The sequence below is a fragment of the Schistocerca gregaria genome, chromosome 2 (assembly GCF_023897955.1).
Source record: "Schistocerca gregaria isolate iqSchGreg1 chromosome 2, iqSchGreg1.2, whole genome shotgun sequence".
In the NCBI taxonomy this organism is placed as follows: Eukaryota; Metazoa; Arthropoda; class Insecta; order Orthoptera; family Acrididae; genus Schistocerca; species Schistocerca gregaria.
This window is the reverse complement of record NC_064921.1, coordinates 424866993-424886380: the sequence shown is the minus strand read 5'-3', so window position 1 is coordinate 424886380 and position 19388 is coordinate 424866993. Positions and strand designations below refer to the sequence as shown.

At 43.5% G+C, this 19388-nt stretch overlaps 1 protein-coding gene across 5 annotated transcripts in view; it reads left to right on the top strand.

Annotated features, from left to right (window-relative positions):
• The window catches only part of LOC126336174 (uncharacterized), a 72304-nt gene extending 53197 nt beyond the window's left edge, over positions 1-19107 (top strand). For all 5 annotated transcript variants that reach the window (XM_049999677.1, XM_049999676.1, XM_049999675.1 and 2 more), the window contains 2 exons: positions 10777-11636; positions 15882-19107. In XM_049999677.1, the coding sequence (XP_049855634.1) occupies positions 10800-11636; positions 15882-16286 (1242 nt within the window). In that variant the 5' untranslated portion in view covers positions 10777-10799 and the 3' untranslated portion in view covers positions 16287-19107. The remainder of the gene's footprint in view (positions 1-10776; positions 11637-15881) is intronic.
• Positions 19108-19388: the final 281 nt, after the last annotated feature.

Here is a 19388-nt window from a genome sequence, read left to right as displayed (position 1 = left end):
GATTTAAACATTTTGTAAAACACTTATCAGAATCAAAATACATTAATGTAGGGGTTCCGCAAGGTAGCATATTAGGACCAATACTATTCCTGATATACATCAATGACTTTCCCAGTAGTATTGCTCAGAGCGAAAAATTCTCTTCGCTGATGACAGCAATATTATACTCACTGAGAAAACAAGACAACTCCTTGCTGAGAAAGCAGATGAAACTCTCAAGGGAGTTTATGATTGGTCAATACGCAATAAAGTGACATTGAACATAAAGAAAACTAATGCCATGAATTTCTGTTTGAAGAGGGAAAATTACAATGTTAAATTAAATGTAGATGGCACCTCTATACACTGTGTAACAAATGCAAAATTTCTAGGAATGAATATTGATTCTCAGTTGAAGTGGTGCGAACACAGAAAGGTACTTACAAACAGAATATCATCAGCATGTTATGCCCTTGGAATCCTATCATTAGTGTGTAACATGCAGTGTCTTTTAGTTACATATTATTCACATGTGCACTCAATTCTTAGCTATGGCATTCTTTTTTGGGGAACAAACACACAAAATATGAATACAATTTTCAAACTCCAGAGAAGAGCCATAAGAATAATAACCAAAAATACTAGTCGAGCTCATTGTAAAGATCTGTTCAAAACAGTGGGGATTTTAACTGTTCCATGTAAATACAGTTACTAGTCAGTTGTACACATAAAAAATAACATTATTGCACAAACATCTCTGTCCATGACCATGCAACAAGAGATAGACTCAACTTACATTTACCAAGAAAAAAGAAACATAAAACTCAAAACAGCATTTACTACCAAGGAATAAAACTGTATAATAAATTACTAAAAGAGATTAAAGAAATTGCAAAACTACACGTATTTAAAAAGGCAGCTAGAAGGTACCTGTTATGCAACACATTTTATACAGAGGTTTGAAAAAAAAAAGTTATACAAATAAATAATAATGATTATAAAACTTCCAACATTCCACATAACACCTTCACTTTGTTTTTCTTCCCTCTTTTTTCTGTTCTAGAAACACTCTTCCCTCAAGCTATGCATACACAATACTAGCACCTCCTCCTCCTCTTTCTGAGCTCAACACCTCACTCATTATTTAGGGATGCTGACTCAGTTTTTCAGGATAGCAAATGGGAAGGTGTGGTACAGAAAATGACCCAGAGGTCACCAATGTGCATGCACATGTGTGTGTGTGTGTGTGTGTGTGTGTGTGTGTGTGTGTGTGTGTGTGTGTGTGTGCTTGTGTGTGTGTATTTGTGGGGGGCGGGGGGAGTGAAGTGTTATAAAACAATGTGTGTATAGTGTGTGCAGTGTCTGATAGTGAGATATGAGTGAACATTGTGGCATTACATTATTTAATGTATACCAGGAGTAAAATCTAATGATTGTCTCTAACTAGAAGTCTGTAAATATATGTGTATACGAATTAGCTTATTTTAAATGGGTCTAAACTTGTAAATACTTTGACATGTCCTATGTCCTTGTAAAAAGAGATCTATGGATGAATAAAGCTACTACTACTACTGCTAATAATAATAATACTATACCAGTTACCTGAGGCTTCAACTTCGATCAAAATTTGATTTCATGTAAATCGGATCTTGTTCCAGATCTATTTTCTTGATTGCCATTTCTGGGACTTCAGCGCAAGCTGTATTAATTGCTCAGAATATGTCTAAGACTAAACCATAAAAAATTAGGGGGCAGTAACTAATGCTTTCCAGTAGAATGAAGCAAATAGATGTTAAATCCCATAAATTGGCGGGCATTTGTGATCTCTTATTAAGTTAACTTCATCGAAACTGTATCAGTAAAAGATGGCAGCACTTATCCATTAACCCATCTGGTTAAGATTTGTAGGCTGTGGTGGCGAAGTTAAATCTGACAATATCTCTCTCAATGTTGCAACATGGGCAGGTGCTTTCAAGAATACCTTCAGCAGGAAGAAATCAGCTTATGACTTAATGCTGTAAGAATTATCAAACACAGGCATTTTGTGCCTCTATTTACCTTGTTTGTGGAGGATATCAGGGTATTCACGTTGTCGTGCTTTAGACGTACTGTTTCACCTACACGACAATTCACAGACTGTAACAAAATTCGCGATATTACTAATGTTCTGCAGTTTTGGCGTAATTCTTATTAAGACAACATTAGTAAAATGTTCTGTTATACAAGCTATTGTAATATATACATTTAGGTAAGAGAAACGATGTAATATGCAGCATAAACATTTAAATTTATGCAGTTATATCGATTAAATCTTCGAAATACGCATTTACTACCCGAAACGCCAAAACATGCAGACAAGCATGGACACAGAAATGCGGGTCTAATGATTACTGAAGGGTCACCTCTACTTCATATTCTAAGATGTAAGTGTATACAAAAACATACAGCTTGGCATTCGCATTACTGAGCCGCAAAAATATTCCTCCAAAGCCATGAGTTTGTCACCCATAAAGCATTCGTTTGCGATCGAATTGCACAGTTTGCTGCAGCAAAAAAGCGAAAAGATATTTATTGTTGTACGTATTTTCTCGGCAATACAGTTTTCTGTACTTATTTTTAAATGACTTGTTAGTTTCTGCATTTATTCCTAACATAGCGAGTGTAAAATTTCGTATTTGTTAATAATACATTCTTTCACAGTTAAATTTAAATATTGATCCAGTTTTTCGACGTCGAACGTGCAGACATCACCCAAAATTGTTACTGACAACTATTTATATAAAAAGTTAACCCCTTTCTAGGGAACATTAATTTTTAAGATTTAATGAGTAATATTTAACATCGAACTTAGTTCCTGGAATCCTTTGCACAGGTCTTCCACTGAGTACCTCTCTGAAGCTATTTATTGAATGTTTGTATTTAACAAAACGTTAATTTTAAATATATTTATTTGGTGTTGCTTTCATCGTTGCAAGTCTTGATCAACAGCAATTCGACAGAATTCAGCCTCTGCCATAAAGACATAACTTCTTCACTCTATCGGCTTTCAGCTGGAGGGATGTGATTACTAATGTTTCTTAGAACAAAAAGATAAAAAGGCGAGAGACAGCAAGCTCAAACATTCTTGCTCAATAAGAGTAAACAAGGATACAGCCACTGTACATCTACATCATACTCCGCAAGCCACTTACCGATGTGTGGCGAAGGGTTCTTCTGGCACCACTAACTAATCCCCTCTTACTTGCTCCACTCGCGAATAGCGGTGGAAGAATAATTGCCGCAAAGCCTCTGTATTAGCTCTAATTTCTAGAATTTTCTCGCAGTGGTCATTTCGCGAGATGTATGTGGGAATAAGTAATATGTTAAACTTAGTCCTGTGCGGCATCTGCGTTTCCTACTGTTTGTTGTATGTGGCAATACCACAGGGTATTTTTACACTGTTAAATAGAGCCGAAAGTTAGGAACATTTTTTCATGAATTATTGGAACTGTACTCTCGATTTTCCCACAGTACACAGACATGTTCTGCTTTTCTACTGAACAAATTGCTTTGGGAAAAGAAAGCGTAGTTTTTGAGATTTCTTTTTTTAATGTTTATTATATATTTTAACATATATTACAAAATAACACAAATCCCTTAATACTAAACAATTTTGTAAATCTCTGAAATTCAGGTATATTAGAAGTCCTCAAGAAACCACTCCTAAAAATTTCATATTTCTACTATAAATAGACTCTGAGAAAATGTGCCTTATATACGAAAAATTTTAAGTTACGGGGAAATGAGATTTAAAGTTTTTACTCCAGTTTATGTCTAATACATGCTTAGTATCATCAGAGTTGTCCAATTGCTGCCTCTTGACGGCTTTCCTATGCTGCCTAGCCATCATTGAATAGATTTATACTGCATTATTTGAAGATCTGAGCCGTTCCCTGTTGAAACAAAACATAGTTGATGCAGTTTGTAAACCTACAAAAAGCCCTATCTTCTGCTAAAGTTTGTACTTTATTATATTGCCCAGATTAAATGTTGAAACGGCATCATCAACACCAAAGTGGAAAGTGTTTACACCCACAAAGACTTTCAGGTAGTCTGTTCCATATCACATGCTTCGCACACACATACGGATTTTGAGTCCAGTCGTAAGGATATTTCTTTAATAGACTAATATCCGTGACGTCTCGGAATAGTGGTTTTATTTCGTTCATTATGGCAAGCTGCAAATGGTGAGGATGATTGTATTTTTTTTTTTTAGTTATATAGCCTGCACTATAGTTGCATCGACTATCTTCTCCTTTCGGACATATCACATGCTGGGGATTCTCATTGCTTGAAGCTGTATGAAAAAACAGAGCCCACTCCGTTCTTCTCATTAATTCTGCATGTGCTATATTGCGTCTACTTGCTAGACCATAGCACTAGTGAATATGTTCTGTAGCAGCATTTGTTTTCCCCATCTAAGATTTTTCCTTCCCTCAATTTCTTGCCTTGCTAGACTTGAGCCATCGATGTCTTGACCCCATCCTTTTCTGAAAGTGACCAGCACACTCTAGATTGCTAATCTTAACATTGTTCCCAAAGGACTTCAGTTCCTCAACTTCTTTGAATGCCGTTGAGTCACGAAGGTAATTTATGTATCTGACATTGTATCATTTTACTGAGCACTGATAAATACTTCTTACTCTAGCAACTTCCATTCCACCACTTGAACCATAATGATATTCTGTGCTCTTCTCCATATTTATTTTTCATTTTATCTTTGTATGTGCAATAATTGGAAAGAATTGCCACATCAAACACCTTGTCAGTGTCAACACTTGAAGCTGTTACACCTCTTCATCTACATCTACATCCATACTCCGCAAGCCTCCTGACGGTGTGTGGCGCAGGGTACCTTGAGTACCTCTATCGGTTCACCCTTCTGTTCCAGTCTCGTATTGTTCGTGGAAAAGAAAGATTGTCGGAATGCCTCTGTGTGGGCTCTAATTTCTCTGATTTTATTCTCATTGTCTCTGCGCGAGATTTACGTAGGAGGGAGCAATATACTGCTTGACTCCTTGGTGTAGATATGTCCTCGAAACTTCAACAAAAGCCCGTACCGAGCTACTGAGCGTCTCTCCTGCAGTCTTCCACTGGAGTTTATCTATTATCTCCGTAACGCTTTCGCGATTACTAAATGATCCTGTAACGAAGCGCGCTGCTCTCCGTTGGATCTTCTCTATCTCTTCTATCAACCGCATCTGGTACGGATCCCACACCGGTGAGCAGTATTCAGGCAGTGGGCGAACAAGTGTACTGTAACCTACTTCCTTCAGAGATGTGTGGCCACTCTTCTGCCAGCCATCAAAAGCTTTGGATACGTCCCTGTTACTATTATTTTTAACAGCAGCTTCAACAACTTTCATATTTTCCTGTGCGACGTCTTCAACAGAAGAGCCTATTGCAATGATTTGTGAGTCAAAAGTTCATCACACAACACAAGATGGGACTTGTCACCCTGTCCTACCCTATAGACTGTAATCCATAAACCAGTGTAATGTTTGTATCAAGTAGTTTACCCGTATCGGCAGTAACATGTGAGGAGTTGAAGAAGTAACATAGTGTTTGCAAAATTGCACACCAACCCCAATTCACAAGCAAATCCTACATGTCTTCTGAGTGAAACACCACATTTTCCCCATTGTCCACAGAACACATTGTTCAAAGCACCTGCCTAACTGCACTTCTGCACATGATCTATAGCAGCATTTGTCAGACTGTTTTTCCCACTTAAAATTTTTTCATCTCTCGATTTGTTGCCTTCCATGCAAGCCTTGAACCATCGAAGTCGCGACCGCATCCTTTGCCGAACGTGGCAAATACACTCTAGTTTGCAAATGTTCACATTGTTCCCACTTTAATTCTCATATTTTGCAGTCCCATCATTTGGTTTCTTGTACTGTTTTTCAATTCCGTCTACTTTTCAACGCGCTTTCAGATGCAGTGGCAGTAGCATCATTCAATGTTTCACTACCATTGTAGAGGTTGGGAGCTGCTGGGACGTCAAATACTGGTGTCTACGATGAATGAAAGGAATTCTTAGTACCCTTTACTTTCTTGTGCCAATGTGCACGCTTTTGAAATACCTTTACATTATATCTTGGCATGCTGAAGCGGAAAAACCTAAATGACTACATCAAGTATGGCTTCAGTAACATGCACCTACATTTATTCACAAAGGGAAGAACACATATGGCGCAAGTTCGATTGTCAACTGTCCTGCAATGGAGCCAACAGAAAAAATTACGCTCAATTAGCCTACATCTCTGGCAACGCAGGCTACGTCAAGCACATTTCGTGTCTCAAACACTGAAGAACTTTGTGTGCTGCAGTTTTTAAAAGATGATTTAAAATACTTCTACACATTTCATGTCAATATTTTATACACAACTTTAAACGGGAGACTCTAAATATTTCTAAAGTGCATTTTCCCAAAAATCGGTTTTCTCATCGAAAAACTCATTTCGTATACTCTTTAGGTCGCTCTGATACTCCTGTATATTTTACTGTAGCTGCTGTTACCAGCAATTTGTTGTCAACAGTGCAGTTGTAAAACGCAAACTTTCACTGTCGGAAATCTCACAGTTTTGGGCTATTACGGTGTAGTCGCATGGAAAAAAGTTTGTGTTAATTCCAAAGGGACCAAACTGCTGAGGTCATTGGTCCCTAGACTGACACACTATTTAAACTAACTTATGCTTAGAACAGCACCCACATCCTTGCCTGACGGAGGACTTGATCGTCCAGCTGGAGGGGCCGCGCCATCCGTGAAATGGCGCCTCAGACCGCTAGGCGTAGCGTGGTCGAATGGAGTTAACGCTTAAACCCAACGTTTTGTCACCATCTGCGGAGGACTTTGTGAATCCGATTCATACCCTAGCTCGTTACTCACTGCAGCAAAATGCCGTTTTCTCATGCTTCCGCGCTGTGGCGTGACGTCACATGTTTTGGATAACCGAGCGTAGTTGGCCGGTATTGACTGCTGCCGCCCGCTGTCGCTGCCGCCCCATAGCGGAGGACAGGTACTCATCTTCAACACCGGAATCTAGATGTCATTCAGTTTCACGCCCTCCTCCTTCCTACTGAAATTCCTGGGGTGTTTCACAATCTGTGTGGCCTCTCTGTACAGCCTTTCATGGCTTGGGGCTGCCAGTACCTGAACCCTATCAAAATGAACGTGGAAGTCTCTTGTCTGCAAAGCATTTTCCGCAACAGCTGATCTGTCAGTCTGCCGGCCGCTGTGGCCGAGCGGTTCTAGATGTCATTCAGTTTCACGCCCTCCTCCTTCCTACTGAAATTCCTGGGGTGTTTCACAATCTGTGTGGCCTCTCTGTAGAGCCTTTCATGGCTTGGGGCTGCCAGTACCTGAACCCTACCAAAATGAACGTGGTAGTCTCTTGTCTGCAAAGCATTTTCCGCAACAGCTGATCTGTCAGTCTGCCGGCCGCTGTGGCCGAGCGGTTCTAGGCGCTTCAGTCCGGAACTGCGCTGCTGCTGCGGTCGCAGGTTTGAATCCTGCCTCGGGCTTGGATGTGTGAGATATCCTTAGCTTAGTTAGGTTCTAAGTCTAGGGGACTGATGACCTCAGATGTTAAGTCCCATAGTGCTTAGAGCTATTTGAACCATCTGTCAGTGTCTCCTCTTCTACAGCTTCCCTTGTGCGAAGCATCATAAAAACGTTGGTGGATACAGCAAGGAACATTTTCGGAAAAGAGCTGTTTGACGCGAAAGCAAAACATCTCACCAGTCCATTGCTCAACAATGATTATTCGTCCGCAGAGGTAAAAAGAACGTTAAGACCAACCGACTAAAAATCATAGCGATGCAGAAGTGGCTTTGAAATCGAAAGTTTTCCTACCTTTCCTTAAGAACTTTACTGACCGCACAGGAAAAATGTTGACAAATTGGAACATCGCATTAATCTATAAACCCACCCAGAAGATACAGGATCACCTAAAATTGGCCAAGGATGGTCGCAAACCGCTAGAAAAGGCGGGAATATATAGGATTCAGTACACGTGCTGTGAGGTACTACAAAAACAATAGTCCAAAAACGAACAGAAGAGTACAAGGGCATTTTTAGGAGGGGAGAGATTGACAGCTCAGCTATTGCAGAACAATCTTTGCACCCGGGTATAGAAAGCGTTTGATTTCGCGTGGCTGTGTAGGAGCACGTGTAGTCGGAATTTTGCTGCTGTCAGCAGCGAGCCAGGGTGTGAATCGGACACACAAGGAAGCTACGATCCACAATGCAAATGTCCCTCACATGTGGGACAATATGTTAAATTTACGAGGCGTCTTTTTTTAAGTAAGTACCGTTTTGAAATTGAAAAAAAAAGACGTGCGAAAATATCTCGATAATTTTATTTTTACATGAAACCCTGTACCTTAGTCTACTCACTGACGCCGTTACAGTCTGATTCTTCCTTGTTTTCGTTGTGTAATGAGTGTTTAAGATGCCTCCGATAATCGTGAGTCCCACCGACTGTGAAGTACTGGCTGTTATAAGATTTCTTAGTGCTAATGGGCTGAAAGCGATCGATATTCATCACGAGAGTTTACGGAGAAAACATTATGAGTGATGGAATGGTAAGAAAGTGGGTGAGAGCATTTAAAGACGGCCCCACAAATGTGCATGATGAACAACGGAGTTGGCGTCCTTCGGTCGTTAATGAAAGTTTGGTGCAGGAAGTGGACAATAAGGTGAGAGAAAACAGACGCTTTAAGATTTCCTCCTTGCGGGATGACTTTCCTAATGTTTCTCGTAGTGTTTTGTATGGCATTGTGACCGAGCAGTTGAATTACCGAAAATTGTGCGCACGTTGGGTACCGAAAATGTTGACGGATGTGCACAATACCAAACGTTTAGACTGTGCATTGACTTACCTTGAGCGGTACCACAACGACGGTGATGATTTCTTAAGCGAAATTGTTACGGGCGATGAAACATGGGTGGCCGACGTCACACCAGAATCAAAGCAACAGTCCATGGAAGTTGAGCAAGGCCGTCCGCATGTGACGAATCAGACCAAAGATCTCATCACACGTTTTCGATGGGAAACTCTGGATCATCCTCCGTACAGCCCCGATTTTGCGCCCAGTGACTACCATCTGTCCCTGCACTTGAAGAAACACCTGTGCAGTCAGCGTCTTCAAGACGATGACGAAGTCAAAACAGTGGTGATACATTGGTTAACAAGTCAGGCCGCAGACTTCTATGAGGAGGGTATTCAAAAACTTGTACAATGCTATAACAAATGCCTCAATATTGATTGAAATTATGTGAAAAAGTAGATTAAGGTACAGGCTAGATGTAAAAATAAAATTTTTAAGATATCTTAGCATGTCTTTTTTAATTTCAAAACGGTACTCACTTAAAAAACAAGCCTCGTATTGACATTCAGATCAACTGCCAGAGCGAGCATCATTCGCTAATCCACCTTCAGATCATCATTTATCGACGGGTAGACGTCAAAACCAAAAAAATGTGCAAAAGCTATTTGAGCTTCACATGCAAACAATCACTTATCTTTTCAATGTGAACTGTGAATGAAGTGTGACAGGAGCCTGAACAACAGAGGATTGGCGTACTCGAAGGATTGACGTACTAGAACATGTATTAAAACTCTGAAATACTGCACTGATAATGGCTAGTTACTAGCCGAATTCTGAAAGGAAAGGATGACTGATTGCTGTGCACCATCATTTTGAAAGTCTAACTCTCCCGTTTTTTTTCTTTATTGTTATTTTAAACACCTTGTACAAAAGTGAGCTGTCAGCAGCATAGTACGCTGCTCTTCAGCGGCGAGTGGAACAATAGTTGATATAAAGGAGGTACAGATAATACAATAAAAATGGTGAGCAAAGCTGTAGACACAGAAAACAATATACACGAAGCCGTTCACGCTGGACAAGAAAAAACAGTAAAACCTGTTGTCATGGCGCACAAAACACGGGCGACTGCGACGGCACAGGTGAACGGTTGTGGCGTGACGGCGAATGAACAAAAACACAAACACGAAGGCACACACACGAGACACTGATGGCGATGATCTCCGGCGCGCAAATGTCCGCTGAGCGGGTACGAGTCCGGGGACCTGCCAAGAGAGGAGAAGGGGGGTGGGAGAGGGAGAGGGGAGAGCAGAGATGCCAAGGGCAGGGGAGATAGGGGGGAGGAAGGAAGGGAGGAAGGGGGAGGGGAAGCCCTGGGGAAGAGGGGTGGTGAGGAGGGATGGGGGGGGGGGAAGGAGGGAGGGTGCCCAAAGGAAAAAACACAGGAAATGGGAGGGGAGGATCAAAGTTGATAGGAGGGGTAGATGGAGGGGAGGAGAGCATCATCAGGGAGGGGGAGCTGGCGGAAGCCACCTTGGGAGAGGGTAAGGAGGGTGGAGAGATGGAGACCGGGTGGGACGTGGGAATATAGGCGCGGCGGCGGGCGGGTGTGGGAGAGGATGGGTGAGATAAGCGGGTGAGGAGGATCGAGTTTACGGGAGGTGTAGAGGGTCCGTATCCGTTCGAGGAAAAGGAGAAGGTGAGGGAACGGAATTCGGTCGTATAGGATCCGCGCGGGGGAGGGGAGACGGATGCGATAGGCGAGGTGGAGAGCATGGCGTTCGAGGATCTGAAGGGATTTGTAAAAGGTAGGGGGGCGGAGATCCAGGCAGGATGGGCGTAACAGAGGATAGGGCGGATGAGGGATTTGTAGGTGTGGAGTATAGTGGAGGGGTCCAGGCCCTAACTCTTCCATTTCATTTACAGAGAAACGAAACCGCGGCTGTGTAATGGAGCCGAGCACAGAAGAGAGAAATGAAATGCCATCGTGGATGGACAGCAAATTCATCGAGGAGGCTTTCCTCAAAGCGGGCAACGAAGTGGAATCGGACACTGCACATATCGAGTACGCGTGCAAGTACGGAGGCGGCTTAATGAGCGAGACTTTCCGCCTGCGGGCGAAGCTCCGAGGGCGGAGTGCCGGAGAACCGTCGCTGGTGGTGAAGAGCGCACTGCGGTCGGAGGGCGCGATGAAGGACCTGGGCAGCTCGGACGTGTTCTCGCGGGAGCGCGCCGTCTACTGCGACGTGCTACCCGCGCTGGCGGCCGAGGGCGGTGGCGGGGGCGGCGTGTGGGCGGCGGTGGCGCCCGCGTGCTACGGCAGCGGCGCGCCGCCCGGGCCCGACTACCTGCTGCTGGAGGACCTGTCGGCGGCCGGCTTCTGGGAGCCGCAGGCGGCGCCGCTGGACCGCGCGCAGTGCGCCGCCGCGCTGACCGCGGCCGCCCGCCTGCACGCCGCCAGCGTGCCGCAGCTGCAGCGGCCGCCGCTCGACGGCCCGCTCTTCCGGCAGTCGCTCACCTTCGCCGACGAGAACGCCGCCGCCGTCGGCGGCCTGGTGCAGTCGTCCCTGCTGCGCATGCGAGAGGTGCTCGCAGAATATCCCTGGTTCCACCCGTACGACCAACGCTTCCAGAAGCTGGCGCGCGAGCTGTACCCGCGAGCGGCGCGGGCAGTCAAGGAATGCTCCGGTGGTCTGCGCGTCCTGCTGCACGGTGACCTCAAGAGGAACAACATCATGTTCCGCACCGCCGCGGGAGAGCTGCAAGTCCGTCTCTACGATTTTCAGGTCTGTGTCTCACATTCCTTTATATATAAACAGTGTCTCTCCTGAGAACCGTCAGGCGCGTTTTCTCATGTGTCCGTACATACACAACTGGCCATTAAAATTGCTACACCAAGAAGAAACGCAGATGGTAAACGGGTATTCATTGGACTAATATATTATACTAGAACTGACATGTGATTACGTTTTCACGCAATTCGGGTGCATAGATCCTGACAAACCGGTACCCAGAACAACCACGTCTAGCCGTAATAACGGCCTTTATACGCCTGGGCATTGAGTCAAACAGAGCTTGGATGGCGTGTACACGTACAGCTGCCCATGCAGCTTCAACACGATACCACAATTCATCAAGAGTAGTGATTGGAGTATTGTGACGAGCCAGTTGCTACGCCACCATTGACAGGCGTTTTCAATTGGTGAGAGATCTGGAGAATGTGCTGGCCATCGCAGGCACTCCTGTCTGTGATGCATCCTCAAGGGTAACCGCAGCCATGGTCTCCGAGCTAATAGTCCATGCTGCTACAAACGTCGTTGAACTGTTCGTGCAGATGGTTGTTGTCTTGCAAACGTCCCCATCTGTCGACTCAGGTATCGAGACGTGGTTGCACGATCCGTTACAGCCATGCGGATAAGATGCCTGTCATCTCGACTGCTAGTGATACGAGGCCGTTGGGATCCAGCACGGCGTTACGTATTACCCTCCTGAACCCACCGAGTCCATATTCTGCTAACAGTTTGGACTTCGACCAACGCGAGCAGCAATGTCGCGATACGATAAACCGCAATTGCGATAGGCTACAACCCGACCTTTATCAAAGTCGGAAACGTGATGGTACGCATTTCTTCTCCTTGCACGAGGCATCACAACAACGTTTCACCAGGTAACGCCGGTCAACTGCTGTTTGTGTATGAGAAATCGGTTGGAAACTTTCCTCACGTCAGCACGTTGTAGGTGTCGCCACTGGCGCCAACCTTGTGTCAATGCTCTGAAAAGCTAATCATTTGCATATCACAGCATCTTCTTCCTGTCGCTTAAATTTCTCGTCTGTAGCACGTCATCTTCGTGGTGTAGCTAATTTAATGGCCTGTATTGTATTTCCAATTTCTCATTTTCAGTGTGGAGCTGGAGTCAGCTCAGACAAATTCTGCTCGTCACGTCCTTCATGCGATGCCGACGGAAACCGTCAGTTTGTTTCCCGTTACAATCCAAATTACTTTTGAAGCGGATTTTTACTTGCCCCGGTCCCAGATTAGTCTAGTGTGATAATTGTGGTCTAGATATGTACGAGGGTGAGTCAAATGAAAACCTTAAATATTTTTTTAAATATTATTTATTATGCAGAAGTGGTGCAAAGCTGTAACACTTTTCAACACAATCTCCCCCACGCTGAAAGCAAGTCCTCCAGCACTTACAAAGTGCATAAATTCCTTTAGAAAAAAATTCTTTTGGTAGTCCGCGCAACCACACATGCACTGTGTGGCGTACCTCTTCATCAGAACGGAACTTCTTTCCTCCCATTGCGTCTTCGAGTGGCCCAAACATATGGAAATCACAGAGTCAGCATAACCTTCCCTGCTGATGGTTCTGTTCAAAACGTCTTTGGTTTTGGTGATGAGGAATGGCACCAATCCTTGCTCGCTCTGTTCCTTTCCGGTTGGTGGAAGTGAACCCAGGTTTCGTCCCTAGTAACGATTCTTTCAAGGAAGCCATCACCTTCTCGTTCAAAGCGCCGAAGAAGTTCTTCACAAGCATCAACACGTCGTTCTCTCATTTCAGGAGTCAGCTGCCGTTGTACCCCTCTTTGTGAAACTGGAGCACATCCTGCACAATGCGGTGTGTTGACCCATGACTAATCTGTAAACATGCTGCAATGTCATTCAGTGTCACTCAGCGGTTTTCCTTCACTATGGCTTCAACTGCTACAATGTTCTGTGGATTCACAGCTCGTTGTGCCTGACCTGGACGAGGAGCACCTTCCACTGAAGTCACACCATTTGCGAACTACCTACTCCATTCTTAGACTTGCTGCTGTGATAAACATGCATCACCGTACTGAACCTTCATTCGTCGATGAATTTCAATAGGTTTCACACCTTCACTACGCAAAAACCGAATAACAGGACGCTGTTCTTCCTTGGTGCAAGTCACAAGTGGGGCAGCCATCTTTATACTGACACTGCGACGGTATGTGTGCATCTGCACCATGCTGCCACCTACAGCCCATTCTGCACGCTGTTTGTAGCACGCTTACTAACTTACAGGATAACGGCGCGAAATTTCAAATTGTTATTACAAATTTCAGGTTTTTCATTTGACTCACGCTCGTAGATACTTGCGTGTGGACGGGCCTTTAGGGCTTAGAGCAGTGGTTCCCAACCTTTCTGAGACTCAGTGAACCAGATATTAACCAGAACCCCCCCCTCTCCCCCCCGGAATCTCCTCCCACCTCCACTGCCCCCATCACCACTGTCTTCAACATTAGACTCTAACTGAAAATTAGAATCACAAACAATATTCTTTGAACACTTTTACTTTCAAAATGAAGGATAAATGATGTATAGTTATTGTAGATTATTAACCCACGAACGAGTAAGTAAATGAGACGATTAGTATTGCACGTTTCTAACAATCTTTTTTTATACAATGATGCAGTTCTCAGTCCATCCCGAGTGCTACTTACAACTCCTTTTCAGAAACGTAAGCCAACTATCAACATTGAGGGTAAATACTTGCTACAAAACACACGCTTTCTCACCATCGCTCCTCTCCCTGTCGACACATACTTCAGCCATAGTCTGCAACCGCATTTAAAATCAACCAAGTTATGGTGAATGCGCTATACTTATTACTTGCAGTTTATTTCAGTGGCTCGACTCCTTGCTTCTGAAATACTTCCACTGTGAATGCTGCACATCTAACCACAACCGATAATAATGTTGTTGTTGTTGTTGTTGTGGTCCTCAATCCTGAGACTGGTTTGATGCAGCTCTCCATGCTATTCTATCCTGTGCAAGCTGCTTCATCTCCCAGTACGTACTGCAGCCTATATCCTTCTGAATCTGCTTACTGTATTCATCTCTTGGTCTCCCTAAACGATTTTTACCCTCCACACTGCCCTCCAATACTAAATTGGTGATCCCTTGATGCCTCATAATATGTCCTACCAACCGATCCCTTCCTCTAGTCAAGTTGTGCCACAAACTCCTCCCCAATTCTATTCAATACCTCTTCATTAATTATGTGATCTTCCCATCTAATCTTCAGCATTCTTCTGTATCACTACATTTCGAAAGCTTCTGTTCTGTTCTTGTCCAAACTATTTATCGTTGATGTTTCACTTCTATACATGGCTACACTACATACAAATACTTTTAGAAAAGACTTACTGACATTTAAATCTATACTCGATGTTAACAAATTTCTTTTCGTCAGAAACGTTTTCCTTGCCATTGCCAGTCTACATTTTATATCCTCTCTACTTCGACCATCATCCGTTATTTTGCTCCCCAAATAGCAAAACTCATTTACTACGTTAAGTGTCTCATTTCCTAATCTAATTCCCTCAGCATCACCCGATTTAATTCGACTACATTCCACTATCCTCGTTTTGTTTTTGTTGATATTCATCTTATATCCTCTTTTCAAGACACTGTCCATTCCGTTCAGCTGCTCTTCCAAGTCCTTTGCTGTCTCTGACAGAATTACAATGTCATCGGCGAACCTAATAATAATAATAATAATAATAATAATAATATGTAGGCCCTACAGCATCATAGTAGCCATTAGGCAGTTACGGTTATGTTGTGCCATCAATTAGTTCGTTTATCTGTGAATAATGAAGCAATATCTGGTCCTAAATTCGGAGAAGGCATTTTCAAGAGATATTTAAGCATATGTGATCTACATGTCTCACTTTTATTGTTGTAGGTGCGTGGTACAAAGTTCACGTGCATCTTCGTTTCGTAATCTGTAATCTCCACCAGATAACTACACATGTTAACGCTAGTATTTGAGAAATGCAATTACTGGTAACTTATGTAATATGTATTACTGTCTTACAAAATAGAGATAACAGTAATAACATTTTAAAAATAATTGAGTTCCGTGACCGAAACACAGCAGACCCCTTTTGTTTCTGCCCCTCAGAGCTAGACTGCCCCCAGGTTGGGAAGCACTGTCTTAGAGGATAACTCTAGTGTTGTAAGTAGACTATTTCTGAAGGCGTGTGACTGTACGTTTTGCAGTGCGCGCACGTGGGCTGCCCCGCCGAGGACGTGGTGTACCTGCTGTACAGCAGCGCCAGCCTGGAGGTGCTGCAGCACCATGTGGACGAGCTGGTGGCCGGCTACCACGCCAGTCTGCAGGCAGCCCTGCGGGCCCTGGGGCTGCACCAGGCGGCAGACGACTACCCCCTGCACCAGCTTACCAGCGACATGGAGCACATGGCTCCGGTGAAGCTGTTCTGCGCCTTCCAGAGCATGCCCTTGCTCATCAGCCAGCATTGCATAGACTTTGACCCCAACGTCGCGCTCGCAGATAATGACGACGGAAACGTGAAGAGATTTATTCGCCAGTGTATCACTAATCAGACTTTCTTAAGCACTGTGCAGTACCTGATACCTGTTTTTGAGGAAAGAGGTTGGATATAGACTACTTTGTATTCGCCATTTCTTGCTGCTGATGCGAGTGGTAAATAAACGCTAAGACAAAAAAAAAAAAAAAAGGATTCCCTACTAAGGAATTACCCGAATGGGAGTGAAATCGGTAGATGTGGTGTACCATATGCAAAAACAAATTATTAAAACTTCAGTAAAATCGGCTCATTTATTAACTGTATGATTTATTCAAGAGAGAAAAGCTTCACAAATTAAGCCAATAATGTGTTGGCCCATCTCTGGCCCTATACGAGCAATTATTTGGCTTGGCATTGATTGACTGAGTTGTTGGATGTCCTAAGGGATATCGTGCCAAATTATGCCCAACTGGCGCTTAGACTGTCAAAGACCCGAGTCGGTTGGAGGGTCCTGACTATAATGATCCAAACGTTCTCAATTGGGGAGAGATCCGGTGGTCTTGCTGGCGAAGGTAGGGTTTAGCAGGCACAAAGACAAGCAGTAGTAACTCTTGTCGTGTGCGGTTGGGCATTATTTTGCTGAAATGTAAGACCAAGATGGCTTTCAATGAAGGGCAACAAAACAGGTCACAGACAGTCAGGTTGGTATCAAACGACTGTCTGCGGCCTCTCCAGACACTTTTTCATTGTTTATCTTGGGCTCAAATCGAAGAGTGCTCATCACTGAAGACAAATCTACGCCAGTCAGTGAGAGTCTAGGCCGAAGATGTGTCTGGTGACGCCCCAGACAGCGGAGGGATACCAACCCGCCTGCCGCCCATCGTTTGGGGCAACAACCAGGAGTTATGATGGTCTGGGGTGCAATTTCTATTCACAGCAAGACACCTTTCTTTCTAAATCGCTGCATCTTTACGATATTATACTCTGCCATTCCGAACTTACATTTCGGGAAGGTAATGCCCACCCGCACACGGCATCTTCGTGCTTGGCAAATCCTACCTCGGCCAGCAAGGCCGCCGGTTCTCCGGCCAAATAAGAATTTTTGGAGCGTTATGGGCAGGGCCTCCAACCCACTCGAGCTTTTGGCGATCTAACGCGCCAGTTGGACAGAATTTGGCACGATGTACCTCGGGAGAACATCCAACAACTCTTATCAGTCAATGCTTGCGTAAGAGCCAGGCCGATGTACCCTAACTTGCTCAATTTTGTGAAGTTCTTTCTCGTGAATAAATCAACCAATTCCTATGAACTTACAATCGTTTGTTTGTCTGCACATGTACATCACATCCACCTAATCCTTCATGGTGCGTAGTTTTGTAAAATTTGAAATTTTCCCGGCGAATCAAATGTTCAAAAAGATTTTGAACTTGCAGCCGGTCGACGGAAACTTCATTGCACGGTATTTCGGCTGGACAACTGCCAGCCATCTTCAGGTGAGCCGAACGAAGACTCATGCTTAGTTTTGTTTTTCTTTTTTTTTCGTGCCTTAGGGTATATTAGCCTCTAGCAGATTACGGAAAGGAAGACCCAGGTTTCCTAATTACCTCAATGAGTACAACTACTGCACTGCTATATTGCAACACCATTAATGTCTTCTTTTGCAGTGGTCAGGCATTACCTCTTCCTACCAAAGGAACATAGAACAAGTACCATTTCCAGGTTAATGCGGATTTAGACTGCACGTATAACCGAAAAACACACGGAAACTCCGATTTACTGTGTTTGCAAATATGCAACCTGTCATATTAGAACCACTGCATTACTGAAGCGCTATTCGTCATAAACTGACAACTTATTTACAAAATTATACTTGCAAGTGCTACTTCGTACCACTTGCTTTACGTTCAACTTCGGAAAATAATCGTAGATTTTTTTCTGCTTCCGTTTCTCATCCTCTTTCTTTTCCTGACTACGGTTGTCATTCACTAGCTGATCGATCGTCAAAACAACTCGTTTTGAGTTTATCTATCACCCTCCTAGCACACGTAAGCCGTCCGAAACTTCAGCAGCAGCAAGAAATGTAATATATGTTAAAACTTCTTCTTAATGATCCGTTTTAGAAGATGATATTGAGATCTGCCGGTGGCTACAAAAGTGCGAGCAAGATAATTACTCCTGTCGATGTTTAACAGTATGCTTTCATTTCATAGCGATGCATAGCAAGAGTTCGAGAGTAAATCTTCGCAGAAGAACCTATAAACCACTTTCTTTTATCATCAGCTTTTAATGAAGCGCAAATTGTCGACAATTAAGTCCTAGAAAAAAAGCAAAGCAAACTTGTAGTCATCAAATTGGCTGCAAACTTTTTACAAAAGTAGTCCTCGAATTTACCTGAAACAGATGACTATGGAAAAATATGTGGGGTCTCCCATCTTCTACCGGCGGGGAAACCTTAGGTCACATGCATAATAGTGCATCCTAAACGAAAATATCCGTTCCAATTGTAACCGTACACTTCAGGAGAAGTTTCTTAATTTCCAAAACTTGCTAAACTGTGTACAGATAATCCGCAAACTGGGTAATCTTCACTTGGATAATCTGGAGTTCAGCACAGCACTGCATTCGCATGGCAAAGCCGAATAAGCAGCATTTTACGACCTCGTGTGTGTGTGTGTGTGTGTGTGTGTGTGTGTGTGTGTGTGTGTGTGTGTTAGTTGAGAGGGGGAGGGGGGGGGGAGAGTTCACATTACTCAACGCTGAAGAACATTAAATCTAAGTATCTATATGACCTGGTGAACAATGAAGTGAACATGTGCGTACTGGACTAATAAGTTATCAGCGAGATTCCGAAAAAATGAATACTTCAGAAATCACATGACAAAAGCGATTTCTTATTTCTTGTTGTGCGATGAAATATGATTCAATGATGTTAGTTATAAAATAAAATGTTTCTTCATTAATGAAATAAAAATGTCCCTTCATTAACGTTAACCACTAGTCTTTAAGCAATGGAGTTCTCTACAAATCAAGTTCCCGAAGTTCGAGGCTCCAAAAGGTAAGGTTGGTAACCACATCTGCTATTTGTGTACATGTCCTGAGTCTACCTAATGCGACGGAAGGAAGATTAGGTTTTAGTATCCCGTCGACTGCGATTAGGAGCAAAGCACATCCACAAGAGAAGGACGGGGGAAGAAATCGACACTATGCTTTCAAGAGAACCATCCCAGCATTCATCTTA